This window comes from Zingiber officinale, chromosome 10A (genome assembly GCF_018446385.1).
Source record: "Zingiber officinale cultivar Zhangliang chromosome 10A, Zo_v1.1, whole genome shotgun sequence".
Taxonomy (NCBI): Eukaryota; Viridiplantae; Streptophyta; class Magnoliopsida; order Zingiberales; family Zingiberaceae; genus Zingiber; species Zingiber officinale.
The window spans coordinates 19,089,068-19,115,420 of NC_056004.1; the positions used below are offsets into that span (position 1 = coordinate 19,089,068).

Consider the following 26,353-nt stretch of genomic DNA (forward strand, 5'->3'; position numbering starts at 1 on the left):
AGACGTTATCCGAGCGACTGGCGCAACAAATAACTTCAGCATCTGGAGGCCGAGCGGCGCACGACGACCATCCGGAACAGCTCTCCATATGGGGTCAAAACAAAGGTCCGATCGATACGCAAGCAGAGGCGCCCCCCACGCCGATCCCATTTCACTGGGCCTTGTTCCAGACGCCCTCTGAGATCACACAAGCAAATCGAGACCGGTCTTCCTTAGACGAAGCTCCCGCTCGGGATGCAAGGAAGGGCAAAGTGCCCCAAGCTGACTCATCACCCGAGCGGATCAACCGTTAATTTTCCGAAGCAATTCTGCAGGATCCTTTGCTAAGGCATTACGCACCCTTGGCGTTCGGCGAGTACAACGGGTCGATTGACCCAGACGACCACCTTGGCAAGTTCGACAACGCGGCAACCCTTCATCAGTACACGGATGGAGTTAAATGCCGATTCTCCTCACCACCTTACCCAGTTCGGCGCAACGTTGGTTTCGAAGGTTGCCGGACGGGTCGATTCGAAGCTTCAAGGATTTCAGGACGACCTTCCTCCACCACTTCGCAAGCAGCAGGCGCTATCAGAAGACCTGCGTCAGTCTGTTCTCTATGAAGCAAAGGCCGAGAGAGACTCTTCGAACCTACATTCAGCGTTTTAATCAGGCGGCCATGGACATCCCCACGGTTTCATCTGAAACAATGATGCACGCCTTCACCCAAGGGCTCGTTGATGGGGGCTTCTTCCACTCGCTCGTCAGGAAGCCGCCCCGCGATTATGAGCATATGCTAAAGAAGGCCAACGAGTACATCAACGTGGAAGAAGCTTAGGCGGCCCGAAGGAAAGAAGCACGCCATTGGAACCTGCTATGCACGCCGAGCGGAGGCCACCAAACAGCCATCAACCTCCAAGAGGGCCCTGAGCCGATGTGGGAAGCAAAACCACACGCCACCCAACACGTGGCGGTCGAACGGCCAAGGCCCAAGGGAAATGTATGGATTCCTATGTTCTGTACCTTCCATCAATCCACCACCCACAACACACGAGACTGTCGTGGAGTCCCCGCAGTCGCTCAGCCAACTCCCAGGGGTTATCGACGCCGATCGTCTTCCCCTGAACTACGATATAGGCGGCCGAGCACCGAACGACGAGGGGAGATCAAGCAGTCACTCGAGCGGTGACATCAGCGTCAAGATGACCGCGCCCCAGCTTCGTGCGGACAAGTCGGGGACTCCGCTTGGGAGGAGGAGAACAGAAACAATGTTGCTCGGGGAGAGATCAACATCATCGCTGGTGGGCCGACCAGCGGTGATTCCAACCGAGCTCGCAAGACGTACGTGCGGCGTCTGGAAATCCACGCGGTAGGTTGCAGCCAAGAAAGGGCGAGCGAACCAGAGATCAGCTTCGGTCCCAGAGATTTAGAGGGAATCGAAGTACCGCACGACGACGCCCTCATTATCTGAACGGTAATGACTAACTACACAATCCACCGCATATTCATTGATACAGGGAGTTCAGTTAGCATCATCTTCAAAAAGGCGTTCGACCAACTCCAGATAGACCAGATCGAGCTGCTGTCGATGACGACTCCGCTGTATGGGTTTACCGGTAATGAGGTCCAGCCGATTGGCCAGATAAAGCTGGCCATATCCCTCGGAGAAGAGCCGCTCCGAAGAACATGGACGACTACCTTCATCGTTGTAGACGCTCTGTCCGCTTACAACGTCATATTGGGCCGACCAACCCTTAATGAGTTCCGAACAGTTGTCTCAACATTTTGTCAAAAAATCAAATTCCCGGTTGAAGATCGGGTCAGAGAAGTCAAAGGGGATTAGCTAGCTGCGCGGTGCTACTACGTCGAGATGGTAAAGGCGGAGGCTAAGTCCGCTCGAAAGGCCCCTCGGATCGAGGTAAACGCTATAACCGAGAAACTCCCTACCTTAATTTATGAAGAAAAGGAGGAAGTGCAGATACATCCTAGCCGACCAGAGGCGACGACTGTCATAGCATCTGATCTGGAAGCTAATCAAAAAGCCGAGCTGATCAGCTGCCTCCAGCAGAACCATGATGTCTTCGCGTGGTCAACACACGAGCTGCCCGGCATCTCCCCTAACGGTGCGCGGCATGAGCTTCATGTCCGATCAAACGTCCGACCAGTAAAGCACAAAAAGAGAGATTTTAGCGCCGAGCAGAATCAGATTATCCGAGCGTAGGTCGAAAAGCTGTTGGAAGCCGGCCACATACGGGAGGTCCAGTTCCCGAGCTAGTTAGCGAACGTAGTACTCGTCTCCAAGCCGAACAACAAGTGGAGGGTCTGCATCGACTTTCGGGACCTGAACAAAGCGTGCCCGAAGGACTTCTATCCTCTACCCAGAATTGATCAGAGGGTGGACTCGACGGCTGGGTGCGAGCTGATATGCATGCTGGATGTATACCAAGGATACCATCAGGTGCCGCTCACCCGGGAAGATCAGGAGAAGGTGAGCTTCATCACGGCTGACGACACCTATTGCTACAACGTAATGTCGTTCGGCTTAAAGAATGTCGGAGCCACGTACCAACGACTCATGAACAAAGTCTTTCGACAGCATATTGGACTGAATATGGAGGTATACGTCGATGACATACTCATTAAATCCATCCGAACTACTGACCTCTACGCAGACATCAAAGTAACCTGTCGAACACTCCAAGCGTACGGGATTAAGCTGAACCTGGGCAAGTGTCTGTTCGACGCGAAGAGTGAGAAATTTTTGGGCTATATAGTTACTGAGCGGGGTATCGAGGCGAACCCTAGCAAAGTAAAAGCACTGCAAGATATGCCACCCCCAAGGAATTTGAAGGAAGTTCAACGCCTCACCGGTCGGATAACGACCTTATCCCGATTCATCTCCAAGACGGTCGACCGGAGTCTACCTTTCTTCAAGATCTTGCGCATAGCCACCAAGTTCCAGTGGGACGAGGAGTGCGATCGAGCGTTCGAAGAGCTTAAAGTCTATCTCAATTCACTACCGGTACTAGCCAAGCCAATCGTCGGAGAGTCTCTTAGGATCTATCTATCTTCGACCGAGCACGTGGTCGGCTCAGCCCTTGTAAGGCCGAATGACGAGGAGCAGCCGGTGTATTTCTCGAACCATATTTTAAAAGATGTCGAATCCCGCCAACCACTCGCCAGACTATTTGTCCAGTCAGTCGGACTTTCAGCCTCCTTCGACTAGACATGAAGGGAAGACATGAGGGGCCCGCCTGGCAGAAGCTCAAAGTGGTCAACACCCGACAGAAGGTCAAAGTGGTCAACACCTGGCAGACGTTCGACCCGGGCAGGGGTTACCTTCCTGATCAGCAGAAGGATTAGCTAACCCGACATTTTGACAGCTCGGCCTGACGCCGAGTTTCCGACGCTCATAAGGCAAAGCAGGAAAAAACGGAGGCCAAGCGGCCATCCCGCTCGGCCTACAGTAGCTACAACATTCGACCGAGTGAGTATCCGCCAGAAGGCCGTCAGCCGACGAGCCTCCGCTCGGCCCGAGAAAAGCGCTAGTTGAGCGGTTCTTCCGCTCGACCTGGTAAAAGACAGAGGGAGCAGGTGGCGAGATCTTCTTAGGAACCAATGTCGCCGATAAGAGGCATGGCCAACGGCCTAGTCGAACAGAGAATCGTACGGTGGAAACTTCCACTGTCACGTCAGATATATGCTCGTGCTATTAAGGTAGGGTATGGGACGTGATTTCCTGACACATCCATTCTAGGTATGCTTGGAGGAGCATACACGCGCCTTGGGGAGCCTGCGCACACCTCGAGGAGCGTGCACGTGCCTATGGAGAGCCTATACAAGGATCCCCAAACTTCGACGGAGATATGTGGAGATCCTTACTGTAGCTACAGTTCTTGCGTCTTCTCTACTTCTTTCTTTCTGCCGGAGATTTAACTTGAGCGTCGGAGAGGTCATCGCAGGAGAACCCCTCCCCGGCTCGGCATTGTATTTGCAAGTTCATTATGGCAAGGGATCTACATCTTTAGGGTCTTCAATCAATCAAAAAGAGCGCCACGTCTCTAACGTCCATCGACAGGATCACATGTATTAATTGGCACAAATTTATCTCTCTTCCAAATACTTTGGGACTGGCTCGGAAGAGTGCTCTAGCAAAATTATTGTCCGTACTACAAAGAACTATAAACTACATCTTCTGCATGGAGACACCAGAGGCATTCCAGCTGCTGTAATCCTTCAGGCTTCCCTCGACATAAGTACACTAAGTAATCAGTATGCCCATCATCTGATATTCTAAAAATTAAAATAGCAGAAGAAATTTGTGAAAACCAAGAATCACTATCCATGCGTGGTGGAATCGATGAAAGCATATACACCATATACTCATCTTATCCTAAATAACTCTTAAGAGAAATGATCCTGTCCGAATGCTGAGTCGATGGACGTTGGGGATGTGACGCTCTCCTCTATCTCCGACCAGCTGAACGGACCTCCGGCGAACCTGCAAGGAAGTCGAGCCGGAAAGGGGTTCCCGGCGACGACCCTCCGACGCTCAAGTCAGGCAAGAGGAAAACGATGAAGTAGCTCCAAAGATGAGAGATCGCATACCTCCGATGAAGTTTGTGGGCTCTTATATAGAGCTCTAGGGAGGCTTGTGCACACTTGTCGAGGCGTACACGTGTCCTTTATCATACCTCAGTATGGACTTACCAGAGGAGCATGCATGACACCATACTACTACAGTCCGAGCACCTCTCTGATGGGACAGCAAAATTTTCCGTCGTAGGATTCTGCGTATGGCCTGGTCGTCGAACATGCCTGTTGTCAGAAGATGATGTTCCCCAATGTCCCCTTGTCCTTGTCTCTTTTTTCCCCGAGCCGAGCATCCAGTCGCTCGGCAGGCACATCACTTCTGACCGGGCGTAGGTATCGGTCCGACCGGGAAGATTCCCGGTCGCGTGTTCGGCTGAGACTGTTCCTTCACAGCATTGTTGCTTTACGCCTCGGCCGAGCGGGCTACCCGCTCGGCCCGGCAACCCTGTTCACCATGAGCGTCGGAAATCCGACTCCCCGTCGGGTTGTCGTTGATTCCGCCCGGACCCGTTCGGCCGGTTGACCCGCCCCTTCTCCGATCGGCTGGACCTCATGCTGACCCTTTTGACTTCTGACCTCTACGTGTCATTGGCTCCCCACAAAGGGGGTCCCCCGTCCTTACTGTCGGATCACTTGCCTCCCCTTCAAGTCTAGTCGAAGGAGGCGATTAGTCCGACTGACTGGACCGCCAGTCACGCCGAGTGACGTCTCTGTGAAACTATCCTCCGCTCGACTCCCACGGGGGTAGCTATGACCTTAGTCAATGCCAACATTCCTCGGATCTCTTCGAAATTTGCGCCAATCTTCGATATTAAGACCGGACATGCGCTCTGTGCCTCGTGAAGGCGCTCATTAAATGCACTCCAGTGGTCGAATGCAACATGGCGCTGCTGCCGTCATCGTACGGCGGCGACGTCGCGAGTGACGAGATCGAGGCGGTTTGAAATGAACGGCTCGATAGAGTCCTTGGTTTTTGCGACCTGCATCCGACGGTTGAGGTCATTCGGGCCCAACCCTATAAAGCTTTTGCCTTCTTCCTTCGCCGCATTCCTGCTTTCGCGTGCCCAGAAGTTTTCCCTGCGGTTCTTGCTCCGGTGATCCTGCTGCTGCTTCTTCCGGCGACCTCTCGCATTCTTCCTTCGATCTTCGTCTGCTCCGTAAGGTCCTTCTGCCATCTTCTTTTCATTTCTTGTTTTTCCTCGTGCTTTCTTCTTCTATTAGCGTTCTCGTCTCCTGGTTATGATTCGGTCTCCTCTCTTAAGCCTTTTGCCCTTTCGTCCATCTCTTGCTCCTTTTCCCGCTCGGCTTATGGCCAGCTCTTCTCAACCTCAAGACTCAGCCCTCGGCCCGTGGTATACCACCATGGAGTCACGCTTCGATCAGCGCGACGCCGAGATTTTGATGGACAATTTTGACATCCCCTCTGACTTTGAACTTATCTTACCCTCCCCCTCCGCTCGGCCACACAAACCGCCGCGCGGAGCTATCTGTTTTTTCCGCGATCAGTTCATAGTCGGTCTGCGATTTCCACTCCATCCCTTTATCGTAGAAGTCTGTAATTTTTTCGGCATTCCGTTCGGAAGCTTAGTCCCTAACACCTTCCGCCTTTTATGTGGCGTTATTGTCTTGCTCAGAATCCACAGCATTCCCCTCCGACCGGAGGTCTTCTACTATTTTTATTATCCTAAACAGTCCGAGCTGGGTACTTACATGTTCCAGGCTCGGACCGGTTTAGTCTTCTTTAATAAACTGCCCTCTTCCAATAAACATTGGAAAGAGTACTACTTCTATCTTCGTCTTCCCGAACGGGCCCCTTTTCGAACCCAGTGGCAGGTCGGACCGCCAACCTCCCCTGAGCTAAAGAGGTTCAAGACCCGACCGGACTATCTTCACGCTGCCAACATGCTAGCCGGTCTGAAGTTCGACATCAACAAGTTCTTACCTGAAGGGGTGATGTACATATTTGGCCTGAGTCCGATTCGGACTCCCCTCCCGAGCAGCTTCGGTAAGAATTTTATTTGTGCATTCGCCTTGATTGCTAACTGATTTTCTCCTTTTTCCTTTGTAGCGGACATTGTCATGGAGTCCGTGATGACCGACATTTGAAGAGGAAAGCGGCGGCACTCGAGGCCGCAGCTGCCAAGGAGATGGAGTTGCGTGGCATTGAGCCGGTCGGCTCACACGAAGGGGAGAGTGAGACCCACGAGGAGTCGGCCGCTCAAGCCTCTCCCCGGGATGTGGCAAGAGGCGCCACCCCCAGCAAGGGACCAACAGTCCAGGAGGAAGGCTCCGCTCAGGAGGAAGAGCGCCCTCTCCGACAAAAGAGGCGCCGAACGGAGACACCACTTCGATCGGCCACTTCCTCGGTCCAGCTGTCCGAACGACCACCGCCGATTCTCGCGGCAAAGCCCCAGCGGTGGAGGCGATCTCGTCCGATCGGACCCCATCCCAACTGGACGCGTCCGCGGACCCCCTCGAGGCCATACCTGTCAGCGCCCTTCCGCCCTCTCCCCGCCGAGTCCAACGCTCGGTCATTTTGTCCCAGTTTTCTGCACCGGCCTCCGATCCTTCCCCAGCTTCCGCTCAGACGACTCCCGGTTGGCGCCGTACCATCAGGGTCGCCCTGCATCTCCCCACCGAAGAGTTAATGCCCGAGTCCGATCGGCCAACCGTGCCTGAGCACATGATCACCATGAAGGGGCTCCTAGCCGAAATGTAGGCCGACGCTCGGGCACGTGTCGCGATGATTCCACTCGACAATCTGGCCAACAGCCATATGCAGCAGGGCACTGGGGTAACTATGTTTTCTTTTGAAGTCTTCTACGCTCTTTCTCCGATCGGTTATTAATGATTTTATTTATGTCACAGATGGGTAGAGGAGATCGCTGTCTCCAATCGTCTGGCCATGGTGGACGAAGAGTTAAAGAGGCTAAAGAGTTCGGGCGACGCGTCCTCCCAGTGTCCTTCATACGCTGAGCTGCAGAAAGAGCCCAAGAAGACCCAAGATCTGTTGGTGGCTGAGCAAAAGAAAACGGCCAACCAGGCCCATACTCTGGCCGAACTCAAATGACAGGTCAAATCACTTGACCGAAAAATAAGCCTGGCAATCGATCGGAAGAAAATGGCTATCGCCGATCTGGAGAAGAAAAATGTCGAGGCCCAAGGCCTGGAGCAACGAGTCAAAGAGCTGATGGAGCAACTGGATGGCGAGAAGGCGAGCCGCTCGGCCGAGGCGATTAAACATAAGGATGAACTGAAGACTTTGCAGGAGTCTCTCGAAGCTTCCCAAGCTGCCTTCAAGGAATATCAAGAGGCGGAACCCGGCCGAGTTGCAGCCCTGAGGCTGAAGCACATCCGCTCGACCGAATTTTCAGAAAAAGTGTGCGAGCGGATGTATGCTGCCTTTGAACTTGCCATCATCGCCACGACGGACTATCTGAAGTCCAAGGGTCAGCTCCCTGACTCCGCCAGCATATCCGGCCCAAGATTATGCGGAGCTCCTTAGCATCATCCCTAAGGACCTTTATGATTTTCTGGAATAGAAGTCTTTATGTAATTCGGTCGTTCGGCCAAAAACTTCCCTTTTGTAATTCGGCTGCTCGGCCTTGATACCTCTAGTTTCAATGAAAAATTTATCTGTGTTGTGCAACTTTGTTTTTACTTTGCATGCTTGTGGGTGATTGGTCGGGGCCTATGACACACAACTCGGCCTACTAGGCCTCCCGAGCGGGTATAGGTGGCATGTGACTTGTCACTACTATCCCTTGCCGCTCCTCTTCAAGCGTCTTTCGTTCCGGCCATGGGGGGTGGGTTTATAGTCGTCAGTCTGACTCTCAGGTTTAACATCGGAGCTCGACGGTTTTCAGGCCGGGGGGTTTATAGTCGCCAGTTCGACTCTCAATATTTAACGTCGGAGCTCAACGGTCTTCCGACCGGAGGGTTTATAGTCGCCGGTCCGACTCTCGATATTTAACGTCGGAGCTCGACGGTCTTCCGGCCGGAGGGTTTATAGTCGCCGGTCCGACTCTCGATATTTAACGTCGGAGCTCGACGGTCTTCCGATTCGGCTGACGATGCCCTATAATTGCGCTAATTTTCCAATTTTTTACTCCTGCATTTATAGTCGCCGGTCCGACTCTCGATATTTAACGTCGGAGCTCGACGGTCTTCCGGCCGGAGGGTTTATAGTCGCCGGTCCGACTCTCGATATTTAACGTCGGAGCTCGACGGTCTTCCGTCCGGAGGGTTTATAGTCGCTGATCCGACTCTTGATATTTAACGTCGGAGCTCGACGGTCTTCCGGCCGAGGGGTTTATAGTCGCCGGTCCGACTCTCGATATTTAACGTCGGAGTTCGACGGTCTTCCGGCCGAGGGGTTTATAGTCGCCGGTCCGACTCTCGATATTTAACGTCGGAGCTCGACGACCTTCAAGGCTAATTTCAACACGGATGATATATGCCCTGCCTAGCGGCACGGGGTCTTCGTGTAGTCGGCCGTTCGGCGAATAATGCCAAATGCGTTTTATCATTTTGCTTCCTGCATTAAAAGGACACAGGCGACCAAGACATACATAAAATGAATTACATCGGCGCACCTCTCACCCAGCTCGGTATGGCTGGAGATGATTGGCGCTCCATGGTCGATCCAGCTGTCGTCCGTCCTCATCGTCCAAATAATAGGCACCCGAGCAGAGTTTTTCGATGACTTTGAAGGGGCCTGCCCAAGGGGCCCCAAGCTTGTCAACGTCCCCGACCGGCTTTACTTTCTTCTGTTGGTGCGGGTAGCACTAACGGTCTAACCCAGGTTTTGATGAATGACAAATAGGTCAAGTTAGTTTTGTTGTTGTCTGACACTTTGATCGAGTGTGCAGGAGAAGTTCAGACAGGTCGACGGGCTGACCGGATGTCTGGCACGAAGTCCAGCTAGGTCGACGGGCTGACCGGATAGCTGGCGAGAAGTCCAAGCGGGTCGACGGGCTGACCGGACGCTTGGCGTGAAGTCCAGCTAGGTCGACGGGCTGACCGGATAGCTGGCGAGAAGTCCAAGCGGGTCGACGGGCTGACCGGACGCTTGGCGAGAAGTCCAGACGGGTCGACGGGCTGACCGGACGTCTGGTAGGTAAGTGAGGTAAGTCACTGGAGGGGAGTGACTGCGAGGACGCGTTCCCGGGAAGGGAACATTAGGCGTCGATCCGGCTTAAATCCATTTCGGATGCCTAAGTCGAGATCGTGACTAGATTCCGGTCTCGGAAAGAGGGAATCTAAGTCATACTCTTTTCTATTACTTTGTTGAACTTTAATTGTGCTAACAATCTGTTTTACAGGATATATATTTGCCTCCGGACTAACGTTTGTCGTGCAGGACGGATTCTGCGGGAAAACAAGGTTCGGGCGCCCGGAAGGAATCCAGGCGCCCGGAGGTCCGGGCGCCCGGAAGGGATCCGAGCGCCCGGGAGGCAAACCTTATCCTGATTGCGCATCGCAACGTGGAGCATCTCGGTTTGAGCAGCTACGTCACATTCCAGGCGCCCGGAAGGGATCCAGGCGCCCGGAACAGCATATAAAAGAAGCCCCAGACAGGAGCTTCAGAATCAATCAATCTGAGAACTCTTCTACTGCTGGTCTTGCTGCTCGACGTTTAGTGCGACGCCAACAACGCTCCGACAAAATGCTCCTTCGGTTTTTATTTAATTTCCTTGTCGGTATTGCGTTATTTTCACTAGCATTTCCTGTATTCATTCTGTAATCATATTTCGACTTGTTAGTGATTGCCCAACAAAAGTGGTCAAGGACCACGGGCCTTCGAGTAGGAGTCGTCACAGGCTCCGAACGAAGTAAAAAACATTTGTGTCTATTTTACTTTTCCGCTGCGTTTATACTTTAAGTTTTCGAATCGATATTCACCCCCCTCTATCGAATCTAACGGTCCAACAAGTGGTATCAGAGCGGGTACCGCTCTGATTTGGTGCAACCACCAATCAGACTGGGGGTGAAATTTTTTTTTCCTTTTTCGGTTTTACACTCAAACTCCAAACTGGTTTATCATTTTTTTTTTATTATTTTTTTTGAGCTAAATTGGTGCAACACCAATCTAGATTTTTCTACTATTTTTCTCTTCCCGCACTACTAATCCAAGACCAAGTCTTGGGATTTTTTTTTGTTATTTACCTGTGCACAGAATGTCCCAACAAGAAGGATTCAGCACAGTGCGACCTCCACTCTTCAACGGGGACGACTTTCCGTACTGGAAGAAGCGCATGGAGGTCTACCTCAAAACAGACTTCGACCAGTGGATGAGCATTACGAGACCCTACAAAATTCCAGTGGACAACTCCGGGAATCTAGTGGATCCTGAAGACTGGACAGCAGATCTGAAGAAAAAAACATCTACAGAAAATAAAGCGATCAACACTCTACAGTGCGGACTAACAAGAGAAGAACTAAACAGAGTCGGTCCACACAAAAACGCTAAAGAACTGTAGGACAAATTGATCGAGCTGCACGAGGGAACGAGCGACGCTAAGGTAACATAACGAGACCTGCTTTTAAATAAAATTTTTAATATAAAAATGCAGGAAGGAGAAACAGCGAATCAGCTCCATGCGAGGATCAAGGACATCCTCAACGGGCTTCATGCGATAAGCCACCAGATGGAAAATAGAGACTTAATAAGGTACGCATTAAACGCCTTTCCACGTAATAGTTTGTGGGCATCAATAGTGGATGCCTACAAAATTTCTAAGAATCTTTCTAAATTAAAATTAGATGAGCTTTTCTGTGAATTAGAATTACACGAACAAACTAATGCTGGAGCCGAGAAAGGTATAGCTCTATTTGCAGGTTCCTCCAAAGAAAAGAAAAGTAAGCCTGAATTTGAAGAAGAATCCGACCAAGACTCCGAAGACGAAGAACACCTGGTGAACTTGGTAAGAAAAATGTTCACCAGGAGAAAGGAGTTCAGAAAAGGACCTTCAAAAGATCGCTTCCTCGTAACAAAAGAACGTGACTTGCTACTGCCTGCAATAAAAGGGACACTACAAGAACGAATGCCCAAAATCAAGTTCGACAAACCAAAACCAACCAAAAAGAAGGCACTCAAAGCAACGTGGGACGACTCCTCGGACGAATCGGAGGAAGAAGAGCAGACACCTCGCACTGATGGCCCGCGAAGCCGAAACAGAAAATGAGTCGGAAGATGAAGACGAGTCTGAGCCCGAAACAAGCCACGAGTCCGTACTCGTTTCCGAAGGCTCGAATGAGGTATATTTTAATTTAAACAAAAAGTTTTTTAGAATCATCTCCTGTTTAAATAGTAAATTAACTAAAATAGAAAATGAAAACAAATTACTTCTTGAGGAAAATCAAAACCTCAAGGAACAATTAAAAAATTCGAATCCAACTCAAGATCTAACACTTGAGGAGGAGAATCTATCATTAAAAAATGATGTTAAAAATTTAAAAGAAATGCTAGAAAAATTTACAACAAGATCAAAAAATTTAGACTTAATCCTAAATAATCAAAAAGCATGTTATAATAAAACCGGACTAGGATATAAGTCGAATTCAAATAAAACCTTCAAATTATTAATAACCCAATACAAGTCAACCAATCTAGCTTGGGTTCCGAAAGCGTGTCTGACCACGCAAGTAGGACTTAATCAATATTATATACCTAAAGAAAAAATACATTATATAAAATTGAATAAACCAAACCAAAATCCAAAATGCAAACCTAAATCAAATTCAAAATCTAAACAGTTTAAAAATCAACAAAATTATCACCAAGTTAACCATAACTATAAAAAGAATCGACACAAGCCTAAAATCAAAATTTAAATTAATTGCCAATAATTCAGGGGGAGGCTCCAGAATAGCTGGCACCTCCAAAACTAACTTACCCGACAGGATAACCCAAAACTAACTAACCCGACAGGGTAATTAGAATTAGAGACAAAGTTTAACTTGAATCATGGTACTGGAGAAGTTTTTGAATGATAGTACGTTAGGGAAGCTTGGGCATCGCATGTCTAGAAAGATATGGCTTCGATCTGGTGCATTTGGTCAAGTGGAACTGACCGAAGCTACCCTTAAATGAATCCTAACCAGTTAGACCAAGATTTAGTACTAAGTTCCGTGGATAGGACTATTCGGAAAACCTCGAAAGATTGGTTACTTCTAATGATGTCCATGTGACTCACCAAGATTAGAATTTTATCCGAAAAATGCCTATTTGTGGAAACCAAAACTAAATCTGAATCTAACACACGTTAAACCAAAACTCCATAATTAAAAATCTAATTTCATCTCACAAAATCATATGATTCCCTGATTGATAATATAGATCGGGTGAGATGAATAAGGTTTAAACTTAAAAATTAATTTCAAATTTTAATTTTAAATTTAAAAAATTAATTTCAAAATTTTATTTTTAAACTTAAAAAATTAATTTCAAAATTTAATTTTAAACTTAAAAAATTAATTTCAAAATTTTATTTTAAACTTAAAAAATTAATTTTATTTTAAACTTAAAAAATTAATTTCAAAATTTTAATTTTAAACTTAAAAAATTTAATTTCAAAATTTAATTTTAAACTTAAAAAAATTAATTTCAAAATTTTAAACTTAAAAATTAATTTCAAATTTTAATTTTAAACTTAAAAAATTTCAAAATTTTAATTTTAAACTTAAAAAATTAATTTCAAAATTTTATTTTTAAACTTAAAAAATTAATTTTAAAACTTAAAAAATTAATTTTAAAACTTAAAAAATTAATTTCAATTTTAAACTTAAAAAATTAATTTCAAAATTTTAATTTTATAAACTTAAAAATTAATTTCAAACTTAAATAATGCATGCTCAAAAGACTAATTTTAAATCCTACTTACTGTAGGTAACCAAGTGAATTTTGGACAGTAGTTGCTCCAAACATATGACTGGAGATCACACCAAGTTCACTCAACTCACTTACAAAAGCCTAGGAACAGTTGCCTTTGGAAACAACGGCAAACTCAAGGTAATTGGTATAGGTAATATTGAATTAAAATTAGACTTTATAATTACAAATGTTTTACTTGTTGAAAATTTTAAGTATAATCTTCTAAGTATAAGTCAATTGTGTGATACTAGGTATAAGGTTAAATTTCTATCCACAAAATGTTTAATCAAATATCTAGATAATCCTACCATAAGCCTAAAAGGTTTTAGAAAAGACAACATCTACGCCATCAACTTAACCACTTTCTCCATTAAGTGTTATTTAACACAAAAAGAAGAAACTTGGTTATGGCATAGGAGGATGTCTCACACCAACTTTAGAAATATAAGTAAACTAAATGGACTTGTAAAAGGCTTACCAAAATTACCTAACTTAGATTCAACCATATGTAATGCTTGTCAACAAGGCAAACAAACTAAATCAACTCACAAACAAACAAATCAACCACAAACTAACTCAATATTAAAACTTCTACATTTAGACCTTTTTGACTCCCATGAAGTCAAATCTATAAATGGAAACTTATATTGTTTAGTAATTATAGACGATTATTCTAGGTTTACTTGGGTAAAATTCTTAAAACATAAAGATGAAACTTTTGAAATTTTTACAAATTTTTGCAAACAGATTGAAAACGAAAAAGATATTAAAATTAAAAGAATTAGAAGTGACAACGGGGGAGAATTTAAAAATCACAACTTTAACAGTTTTTGTCTAGAAAACGGTTACCATCATGAGTTCTCATGCCCTAAAACCCCCCAACAAAATGGAATTGTATAAAGAAAAAATAGAACCTTACTTGAAGCTTCTAGAACAATGTTAAATGAGTATAACCTACCTAAATACTTTTGGGCAGAAGCCACATAACAGAACAACAATAAATAAAACTCATAACAAAACGTTCTTTGAAATGTTTTATAATAAACAACCAAATATAAAATATTTTAAAGTATTTGGATGCCCAGTCTTTATCTTAAATATAAGAGAACACTTAGGAAAATTCACCTCTAAAATTGAAAATGATATTTTTGTAGGATATTCCCTAAATAGTAGAGGCTACAGAATTTACAATAAGGTTACCTTAAAAATTGAAGAAACTACTAATGTAAAATTTGAAGAAACTACTAATGTAAAATTTGAAGAAACTAAACAAGACATAGAACCTACACAAACACCTGAGTTTGTTCCAGAAACCAACCAAACTCTAAGTCATGAAGAAGAGGAACAACATCAAGAGAGTCAACCTCCTAGAACAATAAGGGTTAACCCAAATCATCCAACTGATCAAATAATCGGTGACCCAGACTTAAGAGTTCAAACCAGATCATCTTTTAGAAACCTAAGTCAAATTTCATTAATTTCAAAAATTGAACCCAAAACTGTGGACGAATCCCTACTAGACCCAGATTGGATTATAGCTATGCAAGAAGAACTAGCCCAATTTGAGCGTAATGAGGTTTGGGACCTAGTCCCACCACCTAAGAATAAGAAAATAATAGAAACAAAATGGGTATTCAGAAACAAACTAAGTGAACTGGGAAATTACTAGAAATAAGGCTAGGCTGGTTGCCAAAGGATTTAGTCAAGTTGAAGGACTTGACTATGATGAAACATATGCCCGATGCCAGATTAGAATCCATTAGAATGTTACTAAGCACATAAGGGATTCAAACTATACCAAATGGATGTTAAGTCTGCCTTTCTCAATGGACTAATTAAAGAAGAAGTTTATGTAGGTCAGCCTTCTGGTTTTGAAAGTCTAGAACACCCTGATTATGTTTTTAAATTAAAGAAAGCACTATATGGACTTAAACAAGCACCCAGGACATGGTATGAGAGGCTAACATCTTACTTAACATCTAAATGATTCAAACAAGGTCAAATTGACCCAACCTTGTTTGTTAAATCATTAAATACAGACATATTTATTGCACAAATATACATAGATGATATAATATTTGGCTCAACAAATTCAGAATTTTTAGAAGAATTTATTAATCTAATGGAAAAGGAATTTGAAATGAGCTTAGTGGGAAAATTAACCTATTTCTTAGGATTACAAATCAAACAAACAAATGAAGGAAATTATATTTATCAACATAAATACACCAAAGAATTACTTAAAAAATTCGGAATGGAAAATACAAAAGAAATAAAAATACCGATGGCAGTAAACACAATCCTAGACAGTGACCCAAATGGAAAACCAATTGATTTAAAACATTATAGAAGTGCAATAGGTAGCCTACTGTACTTAACTGCAAGCCGACCTGATATCTTATTTGCAGTTAGTATGTGTGCTAGATACCAAACTTGTGCTAAGGAATCTCATTTGATACAAGTTAAAAGAATTTTTAGATATCTTAAAGGAACAACAAATGTAGGAATCTGGTATCTTAGGACAAATAATTTTGAACTAATAGGGTATTCTGACTCAGATTATGCTGGATGCAAATTAGACCGCAAAAGCACAAGTGGTGGATGCCAATTATTAGGTTCATCACTTGTTAGCTGGTTTAGTAGAAAGCAACATTGTGTTGCTCTATCTACAACTGAGTCAGAATACATAGCTATAGGCGAATGTGTTGCACAATTATTATGGATGATGCATACTCTAAAAGATTTCAACTTAAATATCACAAATGTAAAAGTATTAATTGACAATATAAGTTCAATTAACTTAACCAAGAATCTTGTGCATCATTCAAGAATCAAACATATTGAAATTAGGCACCACTTCATCAGGGATCATGTTACTAAAGGTGATATTGAACTCAAGTACATTGAGTCCAAATCAAATTTAGCTGACATTTTTACAAAACCACTCCCTGAAAGTGAATTTAGCAACTTACGGCGAAAATTAGGGATGTGCTTAATAGACTAGAATTTTTTTAAAAACTATTTTTAAAATAATATTTTTTCAACTAATAGGTTAAACTTGTTTGTTTTCAAAACTTTCCATTTTTAGATTTTCAAAAACAGTTTTGGCCTTAGACTAATTTTAAATCCTTAGAAAGCATGTACCCATAGGACTAGTTTTTGAGCATCTCACCAACACCTTAGGCTTACCTTGCTTGTGTTTGACAAACATAGAAAGGGGTGAGATGCATATGCCAACTGTCTGGACTTAAGATGCTTATTTCAGTGCATCAGCATAAGTCTGGACGTTAAATACAAATCAGACAGTAATCAAATTAAGATCATCAGTCAAGTCATACACTGACTGTTAATAATCACCTTAATCTGACTAACCAAGTGAAAGCTACTATCTTCTGGTAGTCAGTCAGTACCTAATTGGTTAGACAGCTGTTTAATTTTAAGTGTCAAGTTCAGGGGGAGAAATTAATCAAAATTTTATGTGTTTGACAAATGCTTTTTAAAAACTAGCTTATGTTTGAACATTAATTTACAAAAACAGTTAAATTTAACTAAGTGTTTGAAAAACTTGAAAGTTTAATCCCACCTAATTTTTAAACCTGATTTAAAATGTTGACTATTGAAAATTAAACTTTTCAAATTTAGCCTTTATCAAATTAGCCTTAAAAATTATTTTGGCAAATTTAATCTTACTAGTTTAACTTTTGCTTTATTTTGAAAGATTGAAGTTAAAAATTTTTACCTCTTAAAAGTAAATGTTACTCAAACCTGAAAAGAAAAATTTACCTTTTGAAAAGTTGAAAAACCTAATTTAAATTTTTCACGCTTGAGAAGATAAAACTTTAAATTTATAATTTTCAAAATTCAACTTGTCTCCCCCAAGTCAACTTGATTTTTTTTCCTTGGATTTAAAAATTGTTTTCTTAAACCAAACTCTGATTTCTTCAAGATTAGCTGTGATTATTGTTTACCCTTGTTTTTTGATGAATGCCAAAGGGGGAGGGTTAGGTGGTTAAGTTAGATAAACCAAATTGAAAACACTGAAACTGACTGTAAAACCAATGTACCTGGCTTTTTCGTTCTTTCACTAACTTAACCAAGTTGTCATTCCATCAAAAAGGGAGAGATTGTTGGTGCGGGTAGCACTAACGGTCTAACCCAAGTTTTGATGAATGACAAATAGGTCAAGTTAGTTTTGTTGTTGTCTGACACTTTGATCGAGTGTGCAGGAGAAGTCCAGACATGTCGACGGGCTGACCGGATGTCTGGCACGAAGTCCAGCTAGGTCGACGGGCTGACCGGATAGCTGGCGAGAAGTCCAAGCGTCGACGGCCGACCGGACGCTTGTGAAGTCCAGCTAGGTCGTGGTGGCCGGATAATGGCGAGAAGTCCAAGCGGTCGACGGGCTGGCCGGATGGCGAGAAGTCCAAACGGGTCGACGGGATGGCCGGACGTGGTAAGTGAGGTAAGTCACCGAGGAGATGACTGTGAGGACGCGTTCCGGAAGGGAACATTAGGCGTCGATCCGGCTTAGATCCATTTCGGATGCCTAAGTCGAGATCGTGACTAGATTCCGGTCTCGAAAAGACGGAATCTAAGTCATACTCTTTCTATTACTTGTTGAACTTTAATTGTGCTAACTGCTTTACAGATATATATTTGCCTCCGGACTAACGTTTGTCGTGCGGACGGATTCTGAGGAAACAGGTCCGAGAGCCGAAGGAATCCAGCGCGCCCGCGCCGAAGGGATCCGCGCCCGGAGGCAAACTTTATCCCAGATAGTCGCCACGTGGAGCATCTCGGTTTGAGCAACATTCCGTGCGCCGAAGGGATCCAGCGCCGGAGATATAGAAGCCCAGGCAGGAGCTTCGAATCAACGAGAACTCTTCTACTGCTGGTCTTGCTGCTCGACGTTCAGTGCGACGCCAACAACGCTCCGACAAAGTGCTCCTTCGGTTTTTATTTAATTTCCTTGTCGGTATTGCGTTATTTTCACTAGCATTTCCTGTATTCATTCTGTAATCATATTTCGACTTGTTAGTGATTGCCCAACGAAAGTGGTCAAGGACCACGGGCCTTCGAGTAGGAGTCGTCACAGGCTCCGAACGAAGTAAAAAACATTTGTGTCTATTTTACTTTTCCGCTGCGTTTATACTCTAAGTTTTCGAATCGATATTCACCCCCCCCTCTATCAAATCTAACGGTCCTACATCTTCCACACTAGGTCGCCGACCTGGAATGCTCTAGGGATCACGCGCCGGTTGTAGTTCTGCTTCATTCTCTGCTGGTATGACATCAGCCGGATGGACGCCTTGGCTCGCTCTTCGTCGATCAAGTCCAACTCCATCTTCCTCCGCTCGGCATTGTCATTATCATAGTTCTGGATCCGGACGGACTCTACGCCGACTTCAACTGGGATAACTGTTTCGCCTCCGTACACTAAATGGAATGGCGTGACGCTCGTTCTCTCCTTTGGGGTCGTGCGGATAGCCCATAGGGCGCCCGGCAGCTCGTCCACCCAGCTTCCTCCTATGTGGTTAAGTCGAGTTCAAATAATTCTGAGGATTTCTCGGTTGGTTACTTCAGCTTGGTCGTTGCTCTGGGGATACGCCACAGAAGTAAAGTGTTGTTCGATGCCATAACTTTTGCACCATTCTTCGAGCTGCTTCTCGACGAACTGTCGCCCGTTATCAAATATGAGCCGGCGAGGAATGCCGAACCGACAGATTATATACTTCCAGATAAACCTTTTGACCATCTGCTCGGTGATCTTGGCCAGTGGCTCGGCCTCCACCCATTTGGAAAAGTAATCAACTGCCACTAGCAGAAACTTCCGCTGACCGGTCGCCATAGGGAACGAACCTACGATATCCATTCCCCACTGATCGAACGGACAGGACACTGTAGATGCTTTCATCTCCTCCGCCGGTTGGTGGGAGATGTTGTGGTACTTTTGGCAGGAGAGGCACGTCGCGACGGTCCGAGCGGCATCTGCTTGCAGGGTTGGCCAGAAGTACCGGCCAGCGGGATCTTCCTGGCCAGCGATCACCCGCTTGGATGTCCTCCGCACGATTCTTGGTGCATTTCCTGTAGGATGTACTCCGCGTCTTCTGAGCTCACACATTTCAAAAGTGGACGGGAGAAAGCCTTATTGTAGAGTTGGTCTCCAATGAGTGTGAACCGACCGGCTCTCCTCCTCAATAGCTGGGCTTCCTCCCGATCGAACGATGTCGCACCTGAGCGCAGAAACTCCATAATGGTTGTCCTCCAATCGCTCGGGAATGCGAGGCCCTCCATCCGATCAATGTGCGCCACCAAGGATACTTGCTTAATTGGCTGCTGGGTGACGGTCGGTGATATTGAACTTGCGAGCTTGGCTAACTCATTTGCCGCCTGGTTCTCTGCTCGGGGTATCTTCTGGATAATGACTTCTCTGAAGTGAGTCTTGAGCTTTTCGAAGGTCTCAGCGTAGAGCTTGAGCCGAGCGTTGTTAATCTCAAAAGTGTCCGAGAGCTACTGGACGGCCAGCTGAGAGTCTGAATGGAGTGTTATCCAACCGGCTCCCACATGCCGGGCTGCCTGCAAGCCGGCTATGAGGGCCTCATACTCCGCTTCATTATTTGTGGCTCTGTAGTCCAGTCGGACGGATAGGTGCATCCGTTCTTCTTGGGGAGAGATTAGTAGCACACCAATCCCGCTCCCGAGCTGAGCGAACGATCCGTCCACAAATATTTTCCACATAGCTTCGGGCTCGGGATTTTGCACTTCGGTAACAAAATCTGCTAAGGACTGCGCCTTTATCGCCGAACGAGGTTGATACTGAATGTCAAATTCACTCAACTCCGTTGTCCATTTGATGAGCCGTCCGGACGCTTCTGGGTTCAACAGCACTCTTCCCAATGGGCTATTTGTCCGGACGATGATTGTATGTGCTAGGAAATAAGGACGAAGTCTCCGAGCGGCGAGGACCAAAGCGAAAGCCAGCTTCTCGAGCCCAGTGTAGCGAGATTCAGCATCTTTTAGAATATGGCTCAAGAAGTACACGGGTTGTTCTTCACCGCTTGTCCTCACTAATGCCGAGCCTACTGCTTGCTCGGTTGAAGATAAATAAATACAGAGCGGCTCACCTACAGCGGACTTGGCTAGCACGGGCAAGGAGTTCAGGTACGTCTTCAGCTCCTCAAATGCCCGATCGCTTTCCTCGTCCCAATGAAACTTAGTAGCTTTGCGTAGGCTCTTGAAAAAAGGGAGACTCCGGTCGGCAGTCTTAGAGATGAATCTTGACAATGCAGTTATCCGCCCGGTCAGGCGCTGTACTTCCCTCAGATTTCTTGGGAGCAGCATATCTTGCAACGCTTTTACCTTGCTGGGATTTGCCTCTATGCCCCTCTCGGTCACTATATAGCCCAAGAAACGCCCGCCTTTCGCTCCGAACAAACATTTCTGAGGGTTCAACTTGACTCCATACTTCCTCAGCGTTTGGAAGGTCTCCTCCATGTCCGTAAAAAGATTAGCCGCTCAGACAGACTTGATGAGAATATCATCCACGTACACTTCTAAATTGCGTCCGATCTGCTCCTTAAATACCTTGTTCATCAAGCGCTGGTAGGTTGCTCCCGCATTCTTCAGTCCGAACGGCATTACATTGTAACAGTAAGTGTCGTCGGCTGTGACGAAGCTGACATTCTCTTGATCTTCTCGGGTGAGCGGCACCTGATGGTAGCCCTGATAGGCGTCTAGCATGCATATCAGCTCGCACCCGGCTGTGGAGTCCACCAGTTGATCAATCCGGGGCAGAGGGTAGAAATCCTTTGGGCATGCTTTGTTGAGATCCCGGAAATCGATGTAAACCCTCCACTTGTTGCCCGGCTTGGAGACTAGCACTATATTTGCGAGCCAGCTCGGGAACTTGACCTCCCTTATATGGCCGGCCTCCAGGAGCTTCTCGACCTCCGCTCGGATGATGGCGTTTTGTTCGGCGCTAAAGTCCCTCTTCCTTTGCTTCACCGTCCGAGCGTCCGGTCGGACGTGAAGCTCATGCTGTGCTATACTTGGCGAAATTCCCGGCAGCTCATGCGTCGACCAGACGAAGACGTCGCAGTTTCTCTGGAGACATTTGATCACCTCCTTTTTCTGGCTTGCCTCTAGATCGGCCGCAATGAATGTGGTGGCCTCCGATCGGGTCGGGTGGATTTGCACCTCCTCTTTTTCTTCATAAACCAAAGAGGGTGGTTTATCTATTATAGCGTTTATCTCGATCCGCGGCATCTTCCGTGCGGACTTTGCTTCGGCTCGAACCATTTCGACATAGCATTACCGAGCCGCTAGCTGATCTCCTGGCACTTCTCCCACTTGATCTTCGATAGGGAATTTAATTTTTTGATAGAATGTGGAGACGGCCGCTCGGAACTCACTGAGCGCTGGTCGCCCCAGGATAACATTGTATGCTGAGGGAGAGTCGACCACGACGAAGTTGGCAGTCCGCGTCCTTCTGAGCGGCTCTTCTCCCAACGAAATAGCCAGTCGGACTTGTCCGACCGGTAGAACTTCATTGCCCGTAAACCCGTAGAGGGGGGTTGTCATGGGCAACAACTCAGCTCGATCAATTTGAAGTTTGTCGAAAGCCTTTTTAAATATAATGTTGACCGAGCTGCCTGTATCGATGAAAATGCGGTGAATAGTATAGTTAGCTATTACCGCTTTGATGATGAGGGCGTCGTCATGTGGCACTTCGACTCCCTCGAGGTCCCTGGGCCCGAAGCTTATTTCGGGCCCCGCTCGCCCGTTCTTGACTGCACCCGACCGCATGGATTTTGAGCTGCCTGACACTCGCCTTCCTTGCTCTGTTGGAGTCACCTCCGGTCGGTCCGCCAGCGATGATGTTGATTTTGCCCCGAGACGTGTTGTTTCTATTTCCTTCCTCCCATGCGGACGGCCTCGGCCGGCCCTTAGATCCCCGAGGATTGTCTTCGTGCTTCTGAGGATGATACCGCTCGGGTGACTTTTTGGATGACCGCCGACCTGCTTCATGGTGTCGCTGTCGTCTATCGGGTGATGGTGATCGACGACGACCACTCCGGGGAGCGGGGTGGGCGATAAGGGGAAGACTTCGGCAATCCCGGGTGTTATGCGTGTCGGTCCGGTGGAAGGAGCAAAACCTGGGGGTCCATATCTTCTTTTTTGTCTTGGGCCGCTCGGCAGCTACCTTTTGGATGGCATGGGACCTTGCATGTTGATGAGGGCGGGCTGCTTCAGCTTGCGGTCCTCTAGGCGGCTGGTAGCTAGTGGACGGCTTCCGCTCGGCAGGGGTTAGCCGCTCAGTTGGAGCTTCCTTTCTTCTGGCCGCCTGGGCTTCCTCCACATTGATGTACTCATTGGCCCGGTGCAGCATATGATCATAGTCTCGGGATGGCTTCCGAACAAGTGAGCGGAAGAAGTCACCATCCACGAGGCCTTGCGTGAACGCATTAATCATTGTTTCTGAGGTGACCGTTGGAATATCCATGGCCACCTGGTTGAATCGCTGGATGTAAGCTCGGAGCGATTCTCTGGGCTCTTATTTGATGGCGAACAGACTGACACTGGTCTTCTGGTAGCGCCGACTGCTTGCGAAATGGTGGAGAAAGGTCATGCGGAACTCCTTAAAGCTTGTAATGGATCCGTCCGGCAGCCTCCGAAACCATCATTGCGCCGATCCCGAAAGGGTAGTGAGAAACACCCTGCACTTTACTCCATCTGTGTATTGATGTAGGGTAGCTGTGTTTCGAACTTACCCAGATGGTCGTCCGGGTCGGTGGTTCCGTTGTATTCCCCGATCGCCGGTGACACATAATGCTTTGGTAGAGGGTCTCGCAGGATGACCTCTGAAAACTGGCGATTGATGCGCTCGGGTGAGGCATTCGTTCGGGGCGCCTTGCCTTTTCTATGGTCTCGCTTGGGTGCCTCGTCAGATGAAGATCCTCGATAAGGGTTAGCTGCCATTAATTCCGGGGGTGTACGGAAAAGGGCTCGGTGAAAAGGGATCGGGGCAAGTGGTGTTTCCTCTTGAATGTCGACCGGATCTTTATCTCGGCCCCATGTTGAAATATTCTCCGATCGAAACTCTGCTGCCGCCCGGCCTGCTGATGCTGACGTCGCCTGTTGCTCTAGGCGCTCGGCTTGCGCCTTTTGTTTCTGCTGCTCCACGAGCTTAGCTGCTCTGGCCTCAATTAGAGCGTTGAGCTCCTCCTGTGAGAGCATCACGATATGAGGTCGTCCAGCTTCTTCCATCTTCTCTACTCGGATTCAGGTGCGTTCCCACAGACAGCGCCAATTTGATCATATCCGACCGCTGAGTCGACGGACGTTGGGGACGTGGCGCTCTCCTCTATCTCCGACCAGCTGAACGGATCTCCGGCGAACCTGCAAGGAAGTCGAGCCGGGAAGGGGTTCCCGGCGACGACCCTCCGACGCTCAAGTCAGGCAAGAGGAAAACGATGAAGTGGCTCCAAAGATGAGAGATCGCATACCTCCGGTGAAGTTTGTGGGCTCTTATATAGAGCTCTAGGGAGGCTTGTGCACACCTGTCGAGGCGTACACGTGTCCTTTACCATACCTCAGTATGGGCTTACCAGAGGAGCATGTCTGACACCATACTACTACAGTCCGAGCACCTCTCTGATGGGACAGCAGAACTTTCCGTCGTAGGATTCTGCGTATGGCCTGGTCGTCGAACATGCCTGTTGTCAGAAAATGATGTTCCCCAATGTCCCCTTGTCCTTGTCTATTTTTTCCCCGAGCCGAGCATCCAGCCGCTCGGCAGGCACATCACTTCCGACCGGGCGTAGGTATCGGTTCGACCGGGAAGATTCCCGGTCGCGTGCTCGGCTGAGACTATTCCTTCACAGTATTGCTGCTTTACGCCTCGGCCGAGCGAGCTTCCCGCTCGGCCCGACGACCCTGTTCACCATGAGCGTCGGAAACCCGACTCTACGTCGGGTTGTCTTTGATTCCGTCCGGACCCGTTCGGCCGGTTGACTCGACCCTTCTCCGATCGGCTGGACCTCATGCTGACCCTTTTAACTTCTGACCTCTACGTGTCATTAGCTCCCCACAAAGAGGGTCCCCCGTCCATACTGTCGGATCAAGAAAAAAGAATTTACTAAAGCAAGTAGTCATAACATAGTTTATAGATCCAAAGATTTCTAAGCAGAAGCCAAGCAAAGTTTCAAAGGTTTAATATCGTTGGTTCTTCATATTCCCAGTCTGATAGAAAAGCTGAGAAAATGATGTCATCTATTGTTGAATTTTACTTGAGCTGAATCAGCCGTTTGGTAATGGGTTTAACTTAGAAGCCTCAACAAAATATTTTACATTGGTTTACAAGCAATATAAAGATGAATATTTTAACATACTCATTTTTACTATTGAACTATTTATTATCACAACAACCTGTGATGAAACCCAAAACTTGCTAAAAATCGCCAAGAATAACAAAATACTTGAACAATAAAAAGTTTTTCTAGTCTTAAGTGCAATACTAGGAGATAGTTACATACCTATGGAAGGTCTCAATATAACATGCTTGGATAAACCCAAATTGGAGAAGGCCAATTTACTAAGCTAAAATTATGGAAGTCAAGCGGATTTTCTACTTCGGCAATGTTGCTAGTCGGAGCATCCAATGGAAATTCATGCCAATGATCAAACTCACGGTCAACATTATAAATACAGTTGCTCCTTCCTCCCCACCTGCCTGGATGGGCGCAAGAGATTGAAAAGTTACTCTTGATATCGACGAACAATGCCCAATCTCCCAAATTATCCACCTTCGACCATGTCGGCTGCCCCGAGAAGTCCAAGGAGTACACAGCAAAACACAAATCTATTCCTTCCCCAGATAGAACAATGCGTATCAGCATGAGCTTGCCGTCGCACTCAACCATCCGGCTATTGGATCCAAAAGCCACTGCCCAGCTGGAGCTTTCCCCGCACCACCGCACTGTGAATTCTTTCACGCCGAAAGAGGGGGAAAACTGGAGAGAGTATAGTGTTTCGCTACTGCTCAACACAAAAATATTGTCTTTGAAAGCCATGACACTAATTATGAAGAAATGATGCTGTTCAAAGGAGCATTCTTTCCAGCTGCTGCTTCCTACTGGCCACAGGAATAGGCTCTGCTTGTCGCACAAAAGGAGATGGGAACCTGGGGATGAAAGAGGACCAGTTAAGGCTCCGAAGTAGAAGCGGTGGGGCTCGGGGAGGGTGGGCGGGCGGAGCTCCTCCCCGGTGAATGCGTCGGCCACCACAACACCAAGGCGGTTGCGGAAGATGAGCTGACCGTAGGAAGAGCCAAGAAGGGTCAGGCGGAGGGTCTCCGAAGGGACCATAGAGCGACCGCTGGAAAAGGGTCCGGAAGGAGACCTCAGGCGGCATCGAGGAGGTTCGATCCACTGGTAAGCGCCGGATCCGACACATGGGAGAATAAGGAGAGGCGGACGGCCATACGAGGCGGACGAAAAGTAGGAGCGGAAGACGGAGCGCCAGGATCGGCATACGGAAGCAACTAAGAACAGGTCGCGGAGGGAGGGGAGGCGGTCGAGGACGGAAAGGAGGAGCAAATCTGGCAAGTCGGACCAGAGGTCCTCGGCGGCGAGGGATTGAGACGCGGCTAGATTGGTACGGTCAGAGGCGGGAGGCCGGCGCCGCTGATTTCGATTGGTGCGGTCGAGGGATGACCGGAGAAGTGAGTCACGGAGGCCAGACCTGCGTTCGTCAGAGGCGGGCGAACGGCGACGTCTCCGCCGCTTATTTCCGGTGGCGCGGCGGCGATTCTCCATTTTTGTGGATTCCTAGGCGGAGGACGAGGTTAAGATGTGCATCCCGATTCGGTAAAGCATCCGCATCGTCGGGCATTCATAGTTCACATCC

At 47.0% G+C, this 26,353-nt stretch overlaps 1 protein-coding gene across 1 annotated transcript; it reads right to left on the bottom strand.

Annotated features, from left to right (window-relative positions):
* Positions 1-4,253: 4,253 nt before the first annotated feature.
* On the bottom strand, positions 4,254-26,353 carry LOC122026170. Its single transcript, XM_042584818.1, has 2 exons — positions 24,982-26,353; positions 4,254-4,272 (listed from the first exon to the last, which is right to left on the bottom strand). Exon 1 carries the CDS (start codon positions 26,260-26,262, stop codon positions 24,994-24,996), a length of 1,269 nt encoding a protein of 422 aa, XP_042440752.1. The 5' UTR covers positions 26,263-26,353; the 3' UTR covers positions 4,254-4,272; positions 24,982-24,993.

Excerpts from the sequence above, each read along its gene's own strand:
- LOC122026170 (XM_042584818.1), bottom strand. The coding sequence starts at position 26,262 with ATGGAGAATCGCCGCCGCGCCACCGGAAATAAGCGGCGGAGACGTCGC.